Genomic DNA, 23328 nt, shown 5'->3' with positions numbered 1-23328 from the left:
AAATTTATAAGAGTTCTTAATAGATTCCCTCCCTCCCCCCAAAACTATTGGGATTAATCATGGGGTTGTGTCTGGAAGAGATGATTAACTAGGATGACCAGATGTCCTGATTTTATAGGGACAGTCCTGACATTTGGGGCTTTCTTTTAATATGGGCTCCTATTACTCCTCATCCCCGTCCTGATTTTTCACACTTGTTATCTGGTCACCCTATGATTAACTCGCTTTAAGCATCCTTCTCTCTCTAGAATCACACATCTCAATCCTAGCAGGGTCAAACAGCCCTTCATTCTCCCACAAAGCATGCTGCCTATGGGGGTGTCAGATTAAACCTTAAAAGAGAGAGGTTCTATGCATGCTGCACCCATCACCATGACATATGGGCACCTGGTCTGCTTTACTGGTGAAGATCCCATAGCTCCCTTTTAAGAGAGTAGGGTTTGTCCCTGGGACCTTAGCTAAAATTCCCTTCCATCACTGTTTGTGCAGGGTACTGTGGACTGATTGTTCCACTCAGTTGCTTCCTTTCACCCCAGAGGTAGCTGCACTTTCAGTGGTGCTGTAGATAGGTGGGCTCCAATCCTGAAAAGTCATGCTCTCAGGCTTAATTTTAAGCACCCAAGTATTTCCACTGACTTGAAGACATGCCCAAGTCTTTGAAGGTTGTGGGCACAGTCAGTAGTGTTTTGGGGTCCTTTGGGATGAAAGATGCTATGGGAAATGTAATATGAAGACTGGTCTGGTGGCAGATACGGTCGCTGCTGCTGAGCAAAGTTAATTCCAAGGTAACTGGCCAGAATTGGCACCTGGACTGTTTTGCTTGACATTTTATTTGCTTTTACTTCACTGCTGCCAGAAGGAAAATGCTCCATTAAAAAATATCTGCCTGAGTCAGCAGAACCCATCCCATCAGATACAGATGTTACTGTGATGCTGTCCTGTTTAGGCGCTCTTACATTTTAATGCAAATTACAGTATCTGTGATAGTGGAGGGCACCGCTTTTGAAAAAGTGGTTTCTATGGCTTTTCTCGTGGAGGAACAGGTTATATCTAAGTCGTCAGCACTGTTGGCTTTGCTTTTCCTCCCTTCTTTCCCTTGAAATGGCCCCAGTCTTTACAAATATCGCTGGGAGGAGAGGGGGGGAACTTTCCTGAGATTCCCTCTGCCAGGATAGCACAGATAGAAAAGCACCGTGCCCTCGCTTCAGGCCAGAGAACAGGTGAGCATCTGTGTTCGGCAGACGGTTAAAGTAACTTCTTGGCCAGCTGTCAGGGAGCTGAATTGCTCAGGGTGGCTTCCAGGCTCTCCCTGGATGCTGAATACATCTTCTCAGAACTAGGATTGCATGGAAATAGCACAGAACAGTCTGACAGATAGTTCCGATATCTAGTTCCAGCCAATGCATGCTACAGTCCAAGTCCAAACGATTTCCTTTGACTTTAGGAGCCATTCCACACCAGTTGCTGTCTAGTGTCTCTTGGAGACACACTGAAGTTAACTGGTAACCCATTGAGGGTCTTGATGCCAGTTCACACCATTCAAGCCCCCCACTGTCAGCTGGCTGTGCTGGGCACAGAACTGAATGATATCTGGAGATCTGGTATATAGATGTAGTGGGGAGGGGTGCAGTCAGTGTAGATTCAATGTTTGTCGTCTCATGAAAAGCACAAATTCTGATCCATTCTGTGTTGTTTTTGGCAGACTAACTGGACCTAGAGGGGGAGACTTGTAGTGTGGCTGGGAGTGGGAATCAATTCCTAAGTGTTGCAGGCTTGCTGTGACCCCTTGAGCAGGTCTCCATTTACAAACTGGGGATAATACTCACCCAGCTCACAAGGCAGTTAAGGCCTAATTTAATACAAGATCCTCAGCTGAATAAGGCTATGTAAATGTTAAGTGTACTGCAAAACTGAACTCAGTTTTTAAAATTGTTTAATTAAGACCAGAAGTATTTGAGGCGTCCTTTCATTAAATGGGGTGACGGGGCATTCAGCACAAAAATAAAACATTGACAGCCTGATTAGTGGAGGCATCTAGCAAATGTTTCTGGTAGAGATAGGCCTGAACCCAGCTCCCTGGGAGATTTTGAGAAACTTGGTCTCTGGACTCTAGCCTCACAACTCAAGCCGATAAAGCCAACATCTAGGTATGATTTAGAATAATTTTCTCTTTGCAGATCATGTTTAAAGACAGTCCCTTGTCTGTTATGGATGAGGGCTGTTATTCCTTGGTGCCGGTCATTTCCCTTTTCTATGTTGCTTGACTGGAAACTTGCAGAGAACTTTTGTGTCTGAGAGCTTGAAACATCCATGGAAACAATTCAGCTGTGAAACTCCACTAGCCGTATGGCTGAACTCAGCCTAGGATTTCTTGTGCTGTATTTCATGCTGCTTTCTAAGGTGGCTCAAAATGCATGTCTGTGTCTCTTGCAGCGGAGTTGGAGTTTGTACAGATAATCATAATCGTGGTGGTGATGATGGTGATGGTGGTCGTTATCACATGTCTGCTGAACCACTACAAACTCTCTGCACGATCCTTCATCAACCGGCACAGTCAAGGGAGAAGGAGAGATGAGAATCTATCTTCAGTAAGTAATTCCACCATCTCTGTGTGCGCATTGCTGGCCAGATGGTCAGAAGCTTGTGAAATGTTAAAGGTAGAAGGAGTCCAGTTTGATTGCATTTGCCCATTTAGTAAAGTGCATGTGCCATTTAGAACCCTACAAACAGGCACCTTCCAAACAGCTGAATCTTTCAGGTGGTCTTGCAGGATTTTGTGTAGAAACTTCAGGTTAGCATCCTGTGTCTTGAGAACAAAACCACAACATGTCGGAAGTTGGGCACTTTCATGAGAGCAAACACAGCAGCCTTTTTATGCTCTGTTACCTCCAGACATGCAGCTGTTAATATGTATGCCAATGCCAACTAACTGGCCTGATGTTATTCAAAGGGGGAACCACAGCATGGCATGAGGGGGGTATTCTTGTATCCCCCTGAATCTGAAAACACCAGTTATAAACACCTGGTTGGGATTCACAGTTATTAACTCTCATAACCCCAAAATACAGCAGTCCTTTGGGTGTTGCATTGGCCAGAGAGTCCTAAACTATACTAGGACTATAGAGTCCTAAACCCACTGTTTAGAGATGAGGGTGCATATATCATACAGAATTTACTAGGGTGTTCTGTAGTAGTGGTCCAAAAGCTGCATTATTACCACAAGAAGTGCAATGTTGTTGGGTTTTTGTTGTCCCATTATTGTAGTGTAGAAAACAGTCTAACAAAGTGAATTCTCTCTGAAATAATGCCTGAAAAGTTCATGGTGCAATTTAAGCTTCCTGCTTCTTTCAAACGAAGAGGAAATAAAATTCTTTTAATTGTAGTGTTGACACGAATTCAATCAAAATCCATTCCAATATCATGACAGATATTAGTCACGTTGCTTAATGCACAACTGGAAGATGTTCAAACACTATGGTGATGAGCACATTATAAAAACCTACATAGAAAAGAAATAGAATCTTTATTTTTCTTGGCGGCTGAGCGTGTGATTTTCCACTACTTTGTTTGATCTACACCTCTATCCCGATATAACGTGACCCGATATAACACGGGTTCGCATATAGCGCGGTAACCCCGGGGCTCGGGCAGTGCTTTAAAGGGCCCGGGGCTCCGGCTGCTGCGGGGAGCCCCAGGCCCTTTAAATCACCACTGGAGCCCTGCCACCGTTACCCCGGAGCAGCGGCAGTGGGGCTCGGCTGGCAATTTAAAGGGCTCGGAGCTCTGGCTGGTGTGGGGAGCCCCAGGCCCTTTAAATCACCGTCGGAGCCCTGCCGCCACTACCCGGGGCTCCGGCAGCGGGGCTCAGGTGGCGATTTAAAGGGTCCGGGGTTCCCTGCGGCCAGAGCCCCAGGCTCTTTAAATCACTGCTGGAGCCCTGCCGCCACTACCCCGATATAACGGGGTTTCACCTATAACGTGGTAGGGATTTTTGGCTCCCGAGGACCACGTTATATCAGGGTAGAGGTGTACCATTTAGTGCAGCAATAACTTGCATTCATATATTTCATTGTATCCTGAAGGATCCCAAAGCTCTTTAATAAGAAGAACCTTTCAAACTACCTCTGGTGTAGAAGTCAGTACGTAACAGCCCTGCTCAACGGTTTGGGACAGGAAGTAAGGAAGAATACTTCAGCCATTTGAAACTGTTCAGGAGTTTCCATAGGCAGAAAATAAAAATGAATGTCCCAAAATACAAGTCACTTTTTCCCAATTCACAGGTTTCCACTATAAATCAAAAGCACCGACAGGTGTTTAGTTTGTCATGTATGATGCACCATTCCCATGTATCCAGTGTTTCCTACAATATAGAATCAAATAGAGCTATCCCTTTGAAAACAGGAAACTTGACATTCAAAAGAGTGAGTTCTAGTAAGTCCTCCCTATGGCACCTATTGAAGTACCCAAAGCATGTAGTAACATGGCATCTGGCGACACTGTCCAGTATTCGTTTAATGTCCTGAAGTTCGCAAACCATCCTCATCCCACAGATGCCCTCTCACTTTCGCATGAAATACTCAGAGATAGTTAAGGCCCCTTGACAAGGGCTTCTTGCCAAAGTGAGAGACACCCTCAACTGTGAAATCATGCAGTTCAGTTAAAGGACCCTTCATTTAGTCTGATGTGGATGGAATGTGTCTCCAAGGAGTGAGGGAATGAACAAGTTATTTAAACCAGGCAAGAGAAGTGAACTGGAGTGAGGTGTGGTGAGCCCTCAGATTCTGTCTCTGATCTAAGGCACCGGCTGTTGATGAACCAGCCTGCATTTAGGGGCTTACGTGCCGAGGTGTGCAAGGTTCTCTATGGTCTTTGAGGGCTCTTTGGAAGTGGAACCTCATGGGCTTGGGGAAGGAGGGAAGCAGTGCAAAACCAAGGTAATCTCCTGGCAGGTCTACACTATGCCAGTTCAATGCTGCTTGCATTGTGTACAATACTTTCAGAGCCTGTTTGAATTTAGCACTGAAGGAATACTTTTGTACTTTGTAACACAAATTAGCTCCATAGATCAAAAGCTACATTATCTTTTATTTTTAATTATGAATCATGTCTTGGTTTCCTTCCTCCCCATCCCCCCAGAGGAAAGCTTCACCCCCACCCCATACAGTGTAATTAACTCACAGCCACACACTACTTTAGTTACTGGCATGCTGTGAGCACTCCTGTAAGGACAGAAAAGCCCCCTAGTGTGCTAAACAGGAAGCTCATTACACAAGGATCAATCATAATAAAGATTTTAAAAGTGGCCTATTTAAGATTCAGCACAGTATGATTTTTTTTTCCTGCAGAAAACAATGTTCCAACATCAGTTGCTGCCTGTCATCCCTGCACATTCACTGTATTGAACTAGATAGTGGGTTTGCCAATCCACAGAGCACACTGAGTTCTTTTTTTAAAGGCAAACTTTTTCATGCCCAGAGAAGCCCACTGGAGACATGCACTTTCCATCTACTGAAGTACTCAAGTGGCCTATTGCTTGGGTTACATTTTTTCTTTTATTTAAGATCTGCATTAGAGCCCACACTGTTTTGCTTCTTAACATTTGCAATTAAAAGAAGAAAGCCTTGCAATTGCCCCCCAAATGTTTTTAATATGACTACTGCTGGCACCATATTTCTCTGTTGCCTTCTCTGCCTGTCACAGATACCTTCATTTCTCCAGAGTCTGACTGTCTCTAGGAAACACTGCAAAACCTTCCTTTCGAAACAGCCTTTTCCACCATAAGAATGATACTCAAAATACTGACACGCTCTTCTACTACTAAAGCACTTCTGACTCTCCGGAAAAGGAAATCAAAATCAGAAACCCTTCTCCAAGCATAGTGTTAGCTCCCAAAATGCGTCACTATTGCTATTACCATTTGATTTTACATGGAAGGTACTCATATACTACCATGTAAACAGGTGGATAGAATTCTTAAATAAATAACTTTCAGATTGTTATAGTCTCACACAATTGTATGGAGAGTCTTGCAGCTTTTTTCTTTAAGCCCTAGATCGTGGAGTCATGTATAAACACCACAATTGCAGCTTTTTAAGAAATAAAAACTAGGTTTCTAGCCATCATGCATGCAGAGGGAAGCTTGAAACCATGATCCCTAAGTGCTCAAAAGTTAGAAAGCCAAATAATAACAACTCCCAATGTAATATTTTGAAAATCTTAAGCCAATCTCCTGGTTGGTGTGGTTTTGGTTTTGATTTTGGTGGGAGGGTGGAGGGGTGGCCTTCCTCGTGATTTTGGAATGCTTAAGATTGGCATTCTAACTCTCCCATGGCCAGGAGACTGATGTCTTTAAAAAAAAAAAAGAAAATAAAATCATGATTAATCTTTCAGCCTACAAACTTTGCACACCTCTGGTTGCTGCTTTCCTGGGCTGCTTTTTATCTTCCTCTCTATATTTAGAGATGAAACGTAAGCTGCTGCTCCGGCACCATAATGACGGGTACTGTACAAGGCCCCAGTCCTGCGACATTTTAGCACATCCTTAATTTCATTGGGGTAAGTCAGTTGTTTGCAGGATCAGGCCCTAAAAAAGCTTAAATAGAATGAATTAGAACCAAAATCCCAAATCAAACCACTTCAGACTTTGGATCTAGATCTGAACTTCGCAGCCTCCCGCTCCTTCACTGCTTAGATTTCTGGTCGTTCCATTTTAATGCTGTTCTAGTTCCTCTTGGGCACCATCCGCTTGTGATTATTATTTTTTGTATCTTGGTAGCACCTGGGAGCCCTGGTCGTGGACCCCCATTGTACAGTGACTACTACAAAGAGCTTAATGCCTGGATACGGCAGGGGGGTTGGGAGGTGAGGATTCCACGGGGAGGGAAGCTTTGAAAGTAACTTAATTCACTTAACAATATTTCACCTCCCCTTTTGAGAGCTGCCTGATACAGTGCAAAACCCAGAATCCTATCTAGTGGCATGGCGTTCTTCCCTCTGCCTTGGGGAAAGCACTATCCTTCCTGCTGCAGAGCAGCGGCCCGTGTGGAAACAGGTTGACATCACTGCAGGGGAAATGGAAAAGCAGATGGGATATTGCAATGGCACTGCCCACTGCTAAGTTAAATATAAAACATCGAGCAGAAGGCAGTGAGGCACTAGCTGCTCAGGAAGTTTGCCGTGAGGACATTGCAAAGTAAACACTTAAATGTTTCAAAGTGATTCCCTCTGCTGCCCTTTGGTTCCGATTCCTTTTAATCGAGGTAACAAACAGTCATCAAACATACCTCCAAGCCAGCAAAGTTTTAATCCGTGCGTACTGCCACAGTGAATGTCTCAAAGCCATATGTTGGCTCTGTATTCACTTCTGAGTAGTATCCTCATATCCTAGTTTCTCTTCTGTTGCATTCTTTGCCTAGCCATACAACATAATCCCATGCCTCCTTTAGAGAGGTATGCATTTGGTACAAAGAGCCAGATACTTACCTGATGTAGATTGGCATAGCTCCCTCGATTTCAGTGGTTCCATTGATTAACGCTAGATGTTTCCAGTGATTCAAAAGTTCTTTGGTATTAATTATTTTGAGTCCCTTTTGCGGAGGTATAGGGGGTTTGTGTTTTTGTTTTGTTTCCAGACAGGATTTCGGTCTGTGATGGGTGCAAGTGCTCTTTGTGGCTTTGGATATTGAGGGAATTTTACCATAGAATATCCTTACAGAACATCACTTCATGTAGGCAAAGGAAGCCATATGCAATTAAATAGACTAAACAGTCAGTGCCTGTGTAGACAGTTACATATTAAAGTCTCAAAACTCCCTATAAAATATTGCATTGTTCACAACTATCAGACATTTCAGCTGCATAGATATGTGGTATGAAACTAAAAGTATAGATCCATTATCTTTAACTCCAAAGTATGTGGTTGTCATAATACTTAACCTCTTGCATTTCAAGGAGAGACTCCCTAAAAACCACAGAGAAGTGAAAAGAATATAAATCCCTGTTTTTCTTCCACTGATAACAGAACTGCCTTGAGGTTTGTGTGCAGAATTTGAGCTTCAAAAGCAAGTACTTGATTGGATTCTCGAAGTATCCGGCATCACATGCAATGCCACAAAATATATTTTTCTAAAATTGGGGGAAATAGAGAGAGAGAGAGAGAGACAAAGGTTGTGCAAGTGGATGGGAGTCCTGTAATTCAGAATGCCCTGTTGGATAAGTTAATTTTCCTCCTACCTAATATTAACAGAGATGTTTTCATTATTTAAAAACCCACAAAATTAGAGCCACTTTGGCACGAGAGTTCACCCACGTGGATCTCAGTGTTGCCACTACTGCCATTTTATCATGAGTCTTACTATATTTGGTGTTTTTTTTCTTAAGCCCCTAGACGCTGGAGTATAGTTGTTACTATAGACACATCTCCTATTAAAATAAAAGGTACATTTCTAGCCCTTATAGTTTCAGAGAAAAGTTTGAAAATGCGAACGATAAAGGCTCTAATTGCAGAAGCAAATAAGGAAACTTTAAAAAAAAAATAATTTTAAGTGAATCTCGGTGTTTTTGGGGCTTGGCTCCTGATTTTTGAATGCCTGAGGTTGGTGACACTGGGATCTAATTGCAGGACTGGGGCCAATGCTTGATCACAGATAAGGCTACTCATGCCTGAGCACCAAAAAGTGAAACTGACCAAAAAAGCAAAATTAAAAAACAACTCAAACGAAAGCGAGAGTAATACTGGTGTTGTTTTCACCGTCCAATTCAAGCTCTAAGTGAGATGGGAAAAAAAATAGACAGCATAAATGATGAAAATTAGATTCTGAGAATTCTTTCAGTGTTAATAATCTAATGCTCTTAATAATGCAGGTAAGAATATTGACTGTTTTAAGACCTATGACTATATACTTCGCTCTTGTAAATTATGTGGCTCCACTGACTGGAGCTACATCGATTTACTCCAGCTGATGTTCTGGCCCAGAATGTAACTTGATAGAATTCCTTTGAAAATATTTGGCAGTTTGGACTCTGGCTGGACAGGAATGATTCTCAATTCTCCTCTTATTCTTTCCAATGTAGGAAGGAAGTCTGTGGCCTTCAGAAAGCACAGTGTCAGGAAATGGAGTAACAGAGGTGAGGACAAGGCTGGTATTGCATAATAACCTCATCTGTTTACATGCGGACTATGATACAGGCTGAAATGTTCCAAAACTCACTCTCTCTCCCTTATCTTCAGCAGCAAATCTACACTCCAAGACCCACAGACAGACTATCAGTTCCATCCTTTTTGCAGAGGGACCGTTTTAATAGATTCCAGCCAACATACCCCTACATGCAACACGAGATTGACCTCCCACCCACAATCTCCCTATCAGATGGAGAGGAGCCACCCCCTTATCAGGGACCCTGCACACTACAACTCCGAGATCCAGAGCAGCAAATGGAACTAAACAGAGAATCGGTCCGGGCCCCTCCCAATAGAACCATCTTCGATAGTGACTTGATAGATAACTCAGTATTCGGAGGGCCTTGCCCCCCCAGCAGTAACTCTGGCATCAGCGCGACCTGCTATGGAAGCAATGGTAGAATGGAAGGACCGCCGCCGACCTACAGTGAGGTGATAGGTCACTATCCAGGATCTACGTTTTTCCAGCACCAGCAGAACAACAATGGCATGCCCTCGATACTGGAGGGCAGTAGACTCCACCATTCGCAAATCAATGGCCTTGAGAGCACAACCGCATGGAACAAAGATAAAGAGAAACAAAAAGGGCACCCCTTTTAAAAAAAAAACAAAAAAAATCAAACACGAAAGTAAGAACACTCTGCACTTCTCATTAAAAGAAAAAAAAGAAAGAGTTGGGGAAGACGAGCAAAAAATAAGAAGCCCTTTCCCACCACTCTGTGTATAATATTTACTTGTTATGTCTGGTCTGAATGCACAAGCCAAGAAAGCTTGCAAAAACATTTCTTTATTGAGCTGCATTAGAAGTTTAAAAAGGAAAAAAAAAAAAAGAATCAACCGTAGTCCTTCATTTTTTGTTGTTGTTGTCGTCGTTGTTTCTAGTTGAGCTGTGTGTGTGGATGCTTTTTTTTTATTTCACTTAACTTTAAAAAAAATATTTGCACAAAAACGTTTTGTTTAAAGATCTGCAATATATATATAAATATATATTAAAAATAAGAGAAACTGTATGTGTGAGGAGCAGGAGTATTTTTGTATTAGAAGAGGCCTAGTTAAAAAAAAAAAGGTTTTGTTGTTTTCTGAACTAGGAGAAAAAAATGGCAATTTTTTGAGTGCCAACTCAAAAAGTATGTATTACATTGTAAAAAAAAAAACAAAAAAACAAAACAGAAAAAAAACAGAAAAAATCAAAAGCAGGGGTTTAGAGTTATTTATATAAATGTTGAAATTTTGCACTATTTTTTAATATAAATATGTCAGTGCTTGTGTTGGTCAAAGCCTCTATCATGTCTACCACAAAACTGTTAAGGGATACATTTCAAAGTGAAGAACAAACTAGCTGGAAGGGGGTGGAAAAATCCTAAAGTTAAAGTGACAGCCCTGGAAGGAACATTGCAAGAGAGACTGCATCTTATGCAAATCTTTAATTTCCATGGTCACCTGAGTGTTACCCATACAATACGCTCTGCTACTGGGTAGTTTAATGATAGTCACTGCTTTATACATTCCCTATAGAACAAGAGGAGTTTGTGTGTTTGCATGTATGTTGCCAGTTAGGATTTTTGGAGTTAAATGAAAAAAGCTCTCAACACTTCTGTGAATTAAAAACAACAGAAGCAAACAAAAATTACCATTGGGGGGGGGGGGGGGGGGAGGGACACAACCTCTAGTTTTTTTGAGGGGTGGGGCAGGGGTGGGGGATAAGCTTCAGTCTGAAGGAAAACAATGGGTTTTTTGTTTTGTTTTTTGTTTTGATTTTCTTTAAATATTAAACTGAAGGGCCCTGTTTTGAGAGAAAGCGGTGGTTATTGAGGTTAATGTGAGTAAACGGTAACATAACTGAAGTCTGGCTTTTTGGATAGGTTTTTAAACGGGACACTGAAACAGGCTTTACAGTCTGTAGTTTGTTCACGTCATTTTCATAGATGTTCAACTGCAAAACTTTTATTTGGAATAAACAGAGTGCAGTTGTCTTGCATAAATATCTGCAATCCTTGTACACTGCCTCTGGTTGTTAATTGTTTTTCTTTTATTACTCTAGAGAAAGAGGCATAAGAAACAATAGATGAAAATGAATCTGCTCCTGTGATGTATTAAATAAAGGCTAACGAAACCATGCTTAATGCTTTAGAAGCAAAACCCTTTACCTCTTCTGAATATTTCTTCATTCAAAACAATCACCATCCCTTGTCCCCCAATGTCAAGGTTCCACCTCCTCCCCCATCCAAGCACCTCATCAAAATCATTGGATGTGTTTTTAATTTATCTTTGTTTCATAAGCATTTTGTCTTACTATGCTATTGTTTACATTTTTTCTATTGTGTGGATATCTGATAGACGTTTTACCCTTGTGGTGAATTTGTATGTGACAGAGTGAAATATTAGAGAGAGAGAGAGAGAGAGAGAGAGAGAGAGAGACAAACACATAAGGGAATAATTGTTCTTGCTACCTTGTGTGCAGATATTATTAGCAGAGCTACACCTCCCCATTTGCTGGGAGAGGATATCTACAAATGTGAGGAAGGGTCAGAAGGGGGAACCACAAAGAGTGAAGATTTTACAAGGAGGTGTAACTTCTTTTTCTGCAAGATGCTAACTAGTAGAGTAACATAAATGAAAGATATAAAGGCAATAACTATAAACTATTGTTGTTAAGCAACTTTTCCTATTACTTGAAAACAAACAAACCATGAGAACAGTTTTGAAGTTTTGACCATTTGAACAATATTTATATATATTTTAAAGGAGATAATGAATAGATGAACTTGAAGTTTGATCATTACTTTGTTTTTGCTTGTAGGTTTTTTGTTTTGTTTTGTTTGGGGTTTTTTTTGTTTGTTTGTTTTTTGTTTGTTTTTGCCGGTAGTTGTCCTGTACCTTCGCAGTATCACTGCCTGCTTTTCCACAGCTTCTTGAAATCTTCATAACTTTACAAGTCATGTCACCTAAATTCTGTTGACTTTCAAAACAAGAAAACAAAAAACAAAACAAAAAAAAAAGTCATGCAAAGGAATAAATCTAGTTTGTCACGAAAGGTACAAAACTGATGAATTTATACAAGTTTTTAAAATTTATCTTTCCTTTATGTAACATGTCTATTTAGTGCCTTATTAAAGAAACAGTAACCCTCCCCTTAAAGAGGGAGAAACAAATCTTTGCTAGTGTTGTGAGTTATCAGGGTCTGGTCTCCTGACCTTTAGATCCTTGCATTAAATTTTCCCAATATGTATTTAAAAGGGGTACTGCTTCTTTAAATGTTCCCTTTCACCCACTAGACCCAGTTTGATGCGTCTAGCCATGTAAGGTGCTCCCTTTCTGCCATTTGTTTTCATGGACTGTTTGTAAGGTAACTTGAATACATTTATGCACATATCCTACTCAGTGGGTAGGAAACTGTGGTGGATATTGTAAATGAGATACCAACCAAAAGACAAACTGAAATATAATATCTACTGCCCTCTTGAGCCAAAATGCGTGAATAGTATTGTTGGGTTTTCTTTTTTGTTTGTTTGTTTGTTTGTTTGTTCCGTAGTCTAACTAGTTTGTTTGCTACAAAAATGGTTACCTCAGCAGGTTTTGGGTGGAGTGTGCATCACATCTAAAACTGTATAGTAAATATGGAAGCGTTATCTGGACTGGAGGTTGTTAAGTAACTGAACTGTCTTGTCATTGGGGGGGAGGGGAAAGGGGGGATTAACATGCCCAAAAAACCTGTAAAATCAATCAGAAAGATATCTGGCTCTCCTGACGGCACTGTCTAATGGGGGTTGGCAGGAGAGGATTCTAAAAAGAATCGTGAAAATAGAGCTTGTCAACATACAGAGTCTAATTTTCACTTTTTTTTTTTTTTTGGGACACCTTTCCCTCCCCAACCAGTTCCCAGGAAGAGTATTTTCATTTGTTTTTCTTGTATGCAGAAGATATGTCTGTATAAGCAGGAAGGCTCAAAACATGGACTTTTCATTGAAAAGGAATTCCTCTTTCAACCCATCTATTGCACAAAGACAAAAAGGATCTATCTTTTCTTCCAACAAGGTGTCTTTAACGTCCAGTAACAGGGATTTAGATATGGGCATATATGGAAAGGGAAACCATAGATCCCAACCAATCTAGATTTCCAACAGCACTTAACCCTTTGAGGTGAAATCTGAGCTCTTCTGAAGTCAATGACAAAACTTCGGTTGACTTCACTGGAGCCAGGATTTATCCCCGCTCATTTCCTCCCTTCCCCCCCCCCCAAGTCCTCTTTCTGCTTTGCGTAATCTATGTATTTGTTACCCAAATACTCAAGATGGGGCCCAAACCAACCCCAAGATCCTAACAGGGTTTTAGGAATCATGGTCTAATTTTTTTTTTGGCTCAGGGTCCATTTCTACTGAATACTGATATCCCATATTACCACCAAGTTACTGAAAAACAGCTGTGCCGCACAACAGCTGATGTATCTTTGCCCTTGGTTTCTCCCTGCCTTTCTGCAGATGAGAGGATTGTACTTGAACTTGATTGACTTCTGTAGTGTAGGACCATAATGGGAAATTTGCTGTTGATGTTACTGGGGGTGGGAGGAGAAGAGTTTGAAGCCCTTTAAGAAGGAGCACCCTTTCCATTGTTTTTTAATTTAACAAAAGCAGAAGAAACAAGACATTGCTTATGCTTAGCAACCTCTTGTCCCAATCTGCCTGTTTGCTAGAAGTTTGACACGTTAGCTTTAAAGTCATGTTACCTTTTTTAATTTGTATCTTCTAGTAGGGCAAACAACATTCTTCAATAAAGTGCCACGAAAACTTAGTGAACTGCAATGTGAACAAGGATTTTTAAATACGGATGGCAAAGAAGAATGGGTTTTATTTGGTTCTAACACTGGTAAAACCAAGTTCCCTTCACAACCCTTGATTTCAACAGTTGGAATATCAGCTTTACTGATCTAGTGCATTGTTTCCTTAAGTATTTTAAAATTCATTCTATCTTAAGTGGGGGAGTAAGGAGAACTGATTGCTTTCTTGGGAAATGACCCCTTTTGTATGCATATGAATCTATGAAATTGCACTAACTGCTATACTGAAAAAAATAAAAGCCCAACGTTTTTATTAAGGGTTGAAAAATGACTGAATCCAGATGTGTGGCATAAACAATGTTAGTCAAGAACAGAATGAATTTTTATTCTCTTCTGTCAGCTCAGATTTTCTATGTACAACACAAAGCTACAAAAAAAAAAAAGTTTTCCAGAAACTGTGCTTCAAATTTTTGCTGTACTATAGAAGCTCATGAAGGACGACATTAAAGTCCTAATTTGCCTGCCTTATAGTCACATTTCATTGTATTGATATTTTCTTAAACTTCCAGTTGCATTGCTTTGGCTTTGAAGTTTGTTATAGGCAGTCCTGTATCCTGAATTCTGTTCAAGTTTAAACTTATGTAAACTATTGACAGCACATGCAATGCAGTACTTATCTATATTTTGCTGTTTTAGTATGAATATGTACTCTGATGCCAATTTACAAGAATCTGTTGTAAACGCTTATTGTGTAACAGTAACCAATAGTGGCAATTATATGTCATTCTAAAAGCTGCAATACTTATACAATAAATTTTACAATACTTTGGAATGTTTGTTTTCTCCTTTTGCTTTCTTAGCCAAATTCAGAGTTTGTCAACACAATATATTTTTAAATGCACTTTCCCAATTTTTGAAAACATTGGAAAAAATATATCCTCAGCTCTGTGTTTGTGTGTAGGGGAGTTAATCACTAATGAACATTCTTAACTGGCTAAAGTGCCAAGCCAGTATATGTGTAGACACTGTGGTTTTCAAATGAAGCTGTAGACTGCTCTTGGTGTATTTGCATGCTAAATGTTTTTGTTTTGTGTGTTTGTGTGTGCATGTGTGTGTCTGTGTGCACAGCTAGGTACTGTTCTCTTTGGAATGTGCAGCTTTAATTGCAGAAGAAGCATTCCAGTTTTGCATCATGACACCAATATATACCACCCTTGTGATCCTGCCTTTGCAACAAGAGTATGGTTGATGGTGAGAAGTTCTTAACTTGAGTAACCATCAATCAAGGGAGGAACTGTCTAGGTTGACTTAAGTCTTAAGCACAGATAACTGGCGTGACTCATTTCCTTGGAGGCTGTGATCATCTTCAGAGATCACAGATTAAAAACCTAACAGTTTGCAGGGTTTTCTCTTTCACTTTCTTAAGGGTGTTCTAATAGCTGGGTTCAGCTTTGCAGGATGTGCCATAGAATCTATTTTTCCTCTTAAAAGCGTGAAGCCTCTAGCACCACTCATCTGAGTGCCTCAAGTACTTTACAAATATTAATTAACCCTCCCACCAGCCCTGCTCTGTTGGTGGTGGTATCAACATGTTCTAGATGGCTACGCTGCACCACAGAAGGTAAGCGCAGCATTTCAAAAGTGGCCACTGGTCACAGGCACCTCAGGTTTTTGGGTGCCCAACTTGGGACAACATGACTCTACTCTTCGGAGGTGCTGAGAACCTACAGCTCCCATTGACTTCAACTGGAGTTCTGGTTGTTCCACACTTCAGATCAAACTGTCGAAGGTGGGCACGCAAAATCACTGACTGCTTTTGAAGACATCAGCCTGGATGGCTTGAAACAGAGTAATGGCAGGACTGGGAAGAGAATCCAAGATTCCCAAGTCCAACCCCCTAGACTACATTGTTTATCATCTGCTTAAAGTGTTTTTAGCGTTCAGTAGTCTTTCCTGCCGGGGAATACAAACATGGAGGGAAGCTATTATGCTAGTAAACCTCCTACCACTCCACCCCTCCCAAGTATCTAATAGTAGGGTCTGATGGATTGAGGTGTTACACTGCTATCCTTCTGAGCTATTTGAATCTCATATAGACCTCCACTCAAAATACCCGAATTCCAGATGCCATAAATTGGCCTAATTCTAGAATAAAACTATATTTCAGAAAGTGCATCCACCTCATCTCAAAGTGTCTGAAAATGTGTGTTTGAAAGTTGAGACCTGACTAGTCATTTCCACCTGATGCATTCTTATTAAGTTATCAAAGACAGATCAGGTAAAGGATTGATGCTTTAGAAGAGTTAAATACCTGTGAGAGGCAGAGCTGTTGCGTAGGCAGCACTTGTAAGTACTGTCTCTGTATTAAATTGTCCTTTCAGTTTTTGGATGTACAAAACACTACCCTGGGGAGTGTGAGCTCAGAGCTGGGTGTGTATGTGCAAATGGCCCAGTTGTGAAAGCGTAGTCCTCAAGAATGTGAAATCCTTTCTTTATTCAAACAATACTAACCTCCTGAGGATCATGGAACATTGATACACCAATGTGCCCAATATCTTACTCAAACATCAAACAGGCACAAAGTCTTTCGTGTCTATCCCATATTTAGAGCATCTGTTGGTCAGGCACTCCTTGCAGAACTTGATTTAGCACAATCTAACACTTTTTTTGAAATCAGATTGGTGGCTTGTTACTGGAACAAAGTAATTACCTTCAGAAACTGGGCGGTCTTGGGTTTTTTCCCCTCTTTGCTTATGCCAAGTAGTCTGGCTAACACATTTTACTAGCAGGCAAATTGATGAAACAAGAAATTTTAAGTGTATATTAGGGGATAATCTTAGGAAGCAAAACTAAAACTCCAGTGCGAGTATGTGCAGCAGAAAAGTGAGTCTGAGAGTTACACATCTGCAAACAGGAAATGAAAACATCACCTTCTGAATGAAAATTCACCAACCCCGTTTCATAGCTCACTATTGTGCACTCCCAGACAGTTAATGTCAGATGGATTAAACACAGTGTGTAAAGTTAAGCCTGTGAGTAAGTCTCTGCGGGATCAGGGCCCTAGTTTAAAAAAAAAAAAAAAACCAACAAGGCTGAAAAAGCACTGAATGAATTAGGTGCTCAACTCTAATGGTGCAATAATGGAATATGGCAGCTTTCACACAACGCCCAAGTACTAACCATTCACTCAGGTACTAGGCAGTGCTGAAATAAGGCTATCAGAAGCTTCAGCAAAAGCCAGAATCCAATAACATACCTAACCAGGGCTACAAATGGGGGTCACTATTCCTGAACTCTGTTAATGTTTACAGTGTTGTGCAGAGGAATTTCTTGTTTGTGTGTTCGTACAGTACCTAGCATAATGGGGTCCTGGTCCACGCCCTACGATAATAGAAATATACGGATATCAACTGTGCACTTACTGCGGCGTATGTCTCATGCTGCACATCCCCTTTGCAATGTTTCTTCTTAGTCACAACTGTGGCGTTGCGTATGCTTGTCCAAGAATTGTTTACAAATTATTTCTCAGATCAAAAGCAGTAATTTATTTATACAGCATCCAGTGCCAAGGAGTCCAGGTAAAAAAAATGGAGTCTGGAGCGACATGGTAAAGTACTGCCTGCCTAGAGTACAGGCAGATAAGAAATGGGCGAGGACAATTTTAATATAAGCGACTGGAAAGGAAAGTGTTAGCAACCTGGTAATAGTCAGGTACTAGGCACCTTTGAGGAGGAGGTTTAATTTAGCATCTAGGATCACCTTTAACATAAATATTATTTTAAAAGGGTGAGGGAATAAAATAGAGGTTTCAGGAGTGAATGAGCTCCACAACTAAAATGCAATTGCCTGATGCCTGGGCATCCGAAATGAGGTGGGATGTAAGACCAGCTCCAAAGCCCCAGTGTTATGGGGCCCAAGCAAGGATAACAAGAGTTCTCTCCCAACAAAATGCCCATTGGGCATGACAGGGTAGAACATGTGCTAGGAGTTGGTGCTATTATCTGCTTCCTTACTCTGACATGTGCTCCATTGCCAGGCAGCATCTCCCCCTCCCACGTTTACATGACTGCAGTGCTTTATTTCCCTTTGGTGTGTTACTTCAAGACCATGGATTCCTGCTCCTCAGATATTGACCTCCTTTTAGAAGAGCCACCTAACTTGCAAGTTAAAAAAAACACACACCCCTGTCAGAGAAATGACGAACCTCTCGGCTCCTACAAACAATTAACCTGCCCAGTTACGTCTGAGAACTCTGTCGGACTGCGATACCCTTCAAAGAGTCTAAACCCACCCAGCACTGCCAATCAGTCTATGCAAAATAGCTGTAGCGAAATGTGAAAACACCTGAAATGTAGCCCTTTTCAAATCACTAGCACTACAATGAAAACAAAGGGTGGGGGAGATATGTTCATCCTGAGAGCTTCCCCTACCCCTCACCCCCACCAAGTTGGGTCACATTTTTCTCTGCTATCCCACCACCACCAAAAAGATCTCAGAGCAGCTTTTCTGGGGTTGCCTTTTTGAGTGTTAAGTTGGTTGCTTGGGTTTAGTCAGATGGCTGAAGCCCCATGTTATTTCCTGGAGGAATAGCTCAGTGGTTTGAGCATTGGCCTGCTAAACCCAGACTTGTGAGTTCAATCCTTGAGGGGGCCACTTAAGGATCTAGGGCAAAATCAGTACTTGGTCCTGCTAGTGAAGGCAGGGGGCTGGACTTGATGACCTTTCAGGGTCCCTTCCAGTTCTATGAGATAGGTATATCTACATATATATATATATATATATATTTATTTATTTTGATTGGCTGAGCATAATTAACATGCTCAAGGGGGTCAGCTGATGCTAATTTGACTTGTGTTTTTAGATCTGTGTGGGAAGGGATTGGCCACTTAATTTTGCCAGAGAAGAGTGGACCTGCCCCCACAAAAGAAACTGGACAGGGCTTACAGGAGATCGATCTTCCTTAACCAAGAATGAACCACCAAGTAGCTATGTGTTGGGGGATATTTGGTTTGGCTTCAAACTAAAGTAGACATCTCATCATCAGTTTACTCTTGGTTCATTTTGTTGGAGGAGAGGTCTGTTGGGAAGAGGATGAAGGGGGTTATAAGGAATGGAGGACTGTGGGCCTTACGGGGACTTCTTTAGGATGGAATCAGCATTTAAAACTCTGGATGTTTGCCTGAACCTTTTATGGTTTCCCAGGTTCTAATTTCATATGCATTTCTCCAGTGCGGTGCCTAGCTTTCCTATACTGTTACCTGCATTTTATTTTGAATGGCTGATTTATGGCATGTTTTATATGCAGTTTTGTAATGGAATGGCTTGTTTGTTTTAGGGTCTTTGTGCTGTACTGAGATGTATTTTCAGGATATTGCCCAATTCCTATCCGCTACGTACTCCTCCTCCTTTAATGTAAAAGGGCATTAAAATACACTGGAGTATGGGAGCAAACTGATATTTTAACAGAGGGAAGCAAGTGCTGCAGCTCAAGTCATTGTCCTAAAGTATTTAAAGGTCCAAATCTTAGCATGTAAAGAGGAGCAACCAGCTGCTTATTAATGATGGTGCATGGAGATGGTTTCTTGAGTAGATAGTGCAGATCTGGTACATCTTTGTCTGATGCATTTGTAATGCTCTATTCACCACAGTATCAAAGTTTGTTACTCACTCACCCCTTGACGTGAGGCTATATGTAATTTTTTAATATACAAAATGGTCCAGGAACAAGGCTGATACAGCTACTGGGTAGAGCTGTTTGAGAGAGGAATTTTCCATATGTGGGAAACTGACATTTCAAAATTGCTTTCCGTTCCCAATGAGAATGAAAAATTAGAATAACAAATTTGTGCAAAATTGAATATTCTGAAACGTTTCAAATCAGAAATGGCAAAATGAGAAAAGTCTACATTTTCAATGGAAACTAAATAACATTGTTTTTGTTTTGTTTTGTTTTGAATCAACATCTCCCAATGACCTTTTTCATTTCAGTTCTTCCAGGCAAAGATTGAAAATTTCCAGCAAAATACAAAATAAAAATCCAACCAGCTGTTCTACTGGGGGTGGGGAAAGGTTGCCAGTCCTCCAGGATTGTCCTGGAACCTCCAGGAATTAAAGATTAATCTTTAATTAAAGATTACGGCATGTAATGAAACCTCCAGGAATATGTCCACCAAAATTAGCAACCCTAGTGTGTGGGGGAGAGAATTATTGTAACTAAACTACTTCTCTTCTCAAACAACAAGGGAGGCTACAGCATATTTGAGGGGGGAGAGATTATTTTTAACTTGTTTTCTCAGTGGCAGAAACAATTTTTAATTGTGACTCTTAGAAACCACAAGTGGCAAGGACCTTGGTTTTAAACTTAAAAAGACTTTTAAAAAAAACCCGATTCAGCCTTGCCCAGCACTTCCAACACTGAGGCTATTTTTGTTAAATTTCTGTGTCTCCCCCGGCTTTGCTTGTTGGAAGGTGTCTGTACCAACTTGAAAGCATCAAAACTTCACAGCATCTCTCTCTCTCTCTCTCTTTTAATTTCTTTTTTTATCCTCAACATTTTATCTTTTCCATCATAACCTAGACTTTTCTCCACTGTTGTTTGTTAGAGCTTCCAAGCTGAGATCTTCTTCCTCAGGCATTGAGTTAATCCTTGTTCCCATTGCTGCTTGACAGATGATTCACTTCTCACATAGCGTCGGCAGTTCTAGCCATGTTGCTGCATTTAATAATTTGGTGTTCCTGGAGGCAGCTCAATTTCATGCAAAGAGGAAGTTTTCATACCTAGCTTTAGGAGCTATTCTGAGTCCTTTAGTAGTATAGCCTATGTTATAGGTTCATGGCTACCAACATGAAAAGAGGTTGTGGTTTTTATTATTATTTTTGGGGGGGAGGGGAGAACACCTGATGTATGTTTGAAGAGGTCTCATACACACTAAGGCTTAACTTCTGCAAAGTCAGAGAGTTAGAGCAACTCTGCTCTCCTCACACGCCCACAGCCCTGCTTCACCCTCCATCGCTCAACACCATGCAGTTAAAGGGTGGGGGCTTCTATAGATCTGGAGAAAAGTCAGATTGACATTGCTTAGGTGTCCCATGTACCCACACACTTCACATGCCTGTATAACCTGTAGATTAAATGTCACCCCCCAGCAGCTGGTCTACAGAGGATAATAGCCTACTGTTGCTACCAGCTAATTAGAGGTATTTGTGCAGCCCAGATGACTTTGTGTGTGTGGAAGATCATGGGTTCTGTCCATATTGATGATCATTGATGGAAGTTATTATACATTCCTCTGAGCAAAAGAGCCTGGGGATAGGATAATAGAGCCTTAAGACTAGAAGGGAAAGAAGGGGAGAAACCTAGAGTTGATCCCTCCCTGGATTTCAGTCAGCATATCTGGCCACAGCTCTCAATTGTGTGTGGGTTTTTTTGGTTTTGTTTTGGTTTTGCTTTTTTAAAATCACGGCAGCTGTGCTGCTTGCTTGTCTGGCATTCTGCAGACTGTCGCAGTTGCCTTCCTCTCCCTGTATCTGACTGAGAATTTACACTGCCTGCCGGCTGCTGCAGATACAGATCAGGGTCGTCACTCAAAACACTGAGCATCATCCTTCTTCCAATAGTATAAATGTGTTTTGTCACCTGCAGGGTTCTCCTGAAATGGGATCTCAGCTAACAACATAACATGCATTAGAGGATTGTTTCTTTGAAGAGAATCCATAGGGACTCTTTGCTGAGAGCAGTGGGAAAGAGTGCCCGTTTTATCCAAAGTTTCTTTACTTTTCTTTTTCTCAGTGTGTGTGGCACAGAGAGTCGGGGGAGTGTTTTGGATCCAAAGGAAAGTTCTTTTTAATCATGGCCAAACTAACAAAACCCTGGCAGGGGATGAAAAGGTCCAAAGATAAGACTCCTAGACACTTGGATGATAGCATTCGCTTGGCCTTGATTTTATCTGCTGTTTGTTATATTCTCAGATGCCATGAACAGTAGCTAGGACATTTGATATGGGGGCTGGGCCAGAAACCCAAAACACGAGTGCCACCTGGAATTATCACCCAGAGGCCTTCGGCTGAGATTTTTCCAAAGGAAACTAAGGGAGTTAGGTGCCCAAATTCAGTGGGAGCTTGAGCTGCTTTTGAAAACCCAGCCTGGGCCAATAATATAAGTCTGTTTTTGAAATGGGTACGTGTACACTGCCCAAGAGCAGTAAAACCATCATGAAAGAGGGCCTGATTCTCCTCTTGCTTACACCAGTGCAACTACATGGATTGCAGTGCAGTCGCTCCTGATTTGCAAGTGAAAGGATGATACAGTCCTGGGGAAGGGAGGGGGCGTAATTGCATGTGACATGCAAATTTATACTCGGAAACGAACTTTTCTTAAAGCAATGGTGTTTAACTGGAAAAAACGACACCCAACCAGATTCCCCGGCTGACTGCAGCTCTGATTGAAATCAGTGGAGCTGTTCCCATTTATTCCAGTTGAGGATCTGGCTCTTACGAGTTTCTGGCTCTCATTTCCCCATTTAGATCGCTTGACTGAATTCTACTCTCAGCCCTTAACTTCTCTCCCTTTGAGTGAGCCATTTCACCTCTCTGCCTCAGTTTTCCCATCTGTAAAATTGAAATAATCCTGTTTGTTCTTGTCTCCCATGGATGTCCTATCTTGTTAATCTAGTTCATCTAAAATTGCCTTGCAGCTGAAGAGCACATTGCAAGCGATAAGTATTGATTGAAAAAAGGTATGTTTTTATTTTTGTTTGCCAATTTAGCACAGATACAGGTCTGTAGTTTCTGTGCTTAGATTCAGAAGCCATATGGTAGCGAGATTTTGGAGTACAGGACAAAAAAGTAATCCCAGACTTGCAGCTCTTTAGTGTACTTTTGGTTGGGCCAGATCACCCAATTTGTCATCCCCTAAGAAATTACTCCGTCTAATCCTAAACAAAAACTGACTCCAATCAAATTGATTACTGTAGAGCAGTTTAGAATAAATGGTAGCTGTTGGTTCCATGCAGTGCCTCTTCCTATTAGGAAGTAGAATATCTGTTCTATTTAGGATGTGAAAATGCATAGCATATGATTTCCTGTCTAGTTTTGGTGGATAGATGCAATAGTTTTCAGAGGTCTCAAGTGGAATTCCACAGGAATCTGTTCTGGGTCAGGTGTTATTTAACATCTTTGTTAATGACCTGGATGTTGGAATAGAGTATACTGATCAAATTTGCAAATGACACAAAGTTAGGAGGGGTTGCAAACACTTTGGAAGATAGAACTAACATTCAAAGGGATCTTGATAAACTGGAGAACTCAGCTATAAACAACAAAATTAAATTCAACAAATACAAATGTAAGGTGCTATACTTAGGGAAGAAAAACCAAA

The 23328-nt window shown here is 41.1% G+C and overlaps 1 protein-coding gene across 7 annotated transcripts in view; it reads left to right on the top strand.

Moving 5' to 3' along the window:
* Nucleotides 1-14784, top strand: part of PMEPA1 (prostate transmembrane protein, androgen induced 1) — a 70205-nt gene extending 55421 nt beyond the window's left edge. For 4 of the 7 annotated variants that reach the window (XM_024103307.3, XM_065566057.1, XM_065566058.1 and 1 more), the window contains 3 exons: nt 2434-2588; nt 9073-9126; nt 9233-14784. In XM_024103307.3, coding sequence (XP_023959075.2) covers nt 2434-2588; nt 9073-9126; nt 9233-9778 — 755 coding nt within the window. In that variant the 3' untranslated portion in view covers nt 9779-14784. Of the gene's footprint in view, nt 1-2433; nt 2589-9072; nt 9127-9229 lie in introns of all 7 variants that reach the window. The other 3 variants (XM_005305829.5, XM_005305831.4, XM_065566055.1) reach the window with 1 other exon arrangement.
* The last annotated feature ends 8544 nt before the right edge of the window (nt 14785-23328 follow it).

This window comes from Chrysemys picta, chromosome 13 (genome assembly GCF_011386835.1).
Source record: "Chrysemys picta bellii isolate R12L10 chromosome 13, ASM1138683v2, whole genome shotgun sequence".
NCBI classification, from domain to species: Eukaryota; Metazoa; Chordata; order Testudines; family Emydidae; genus Chrysemys; species Chrysemys picta.
Note: the sequence above shows the minus strand (reverse complement) of the source record. Positions and strands in the feature narration are given on the sequence as shown.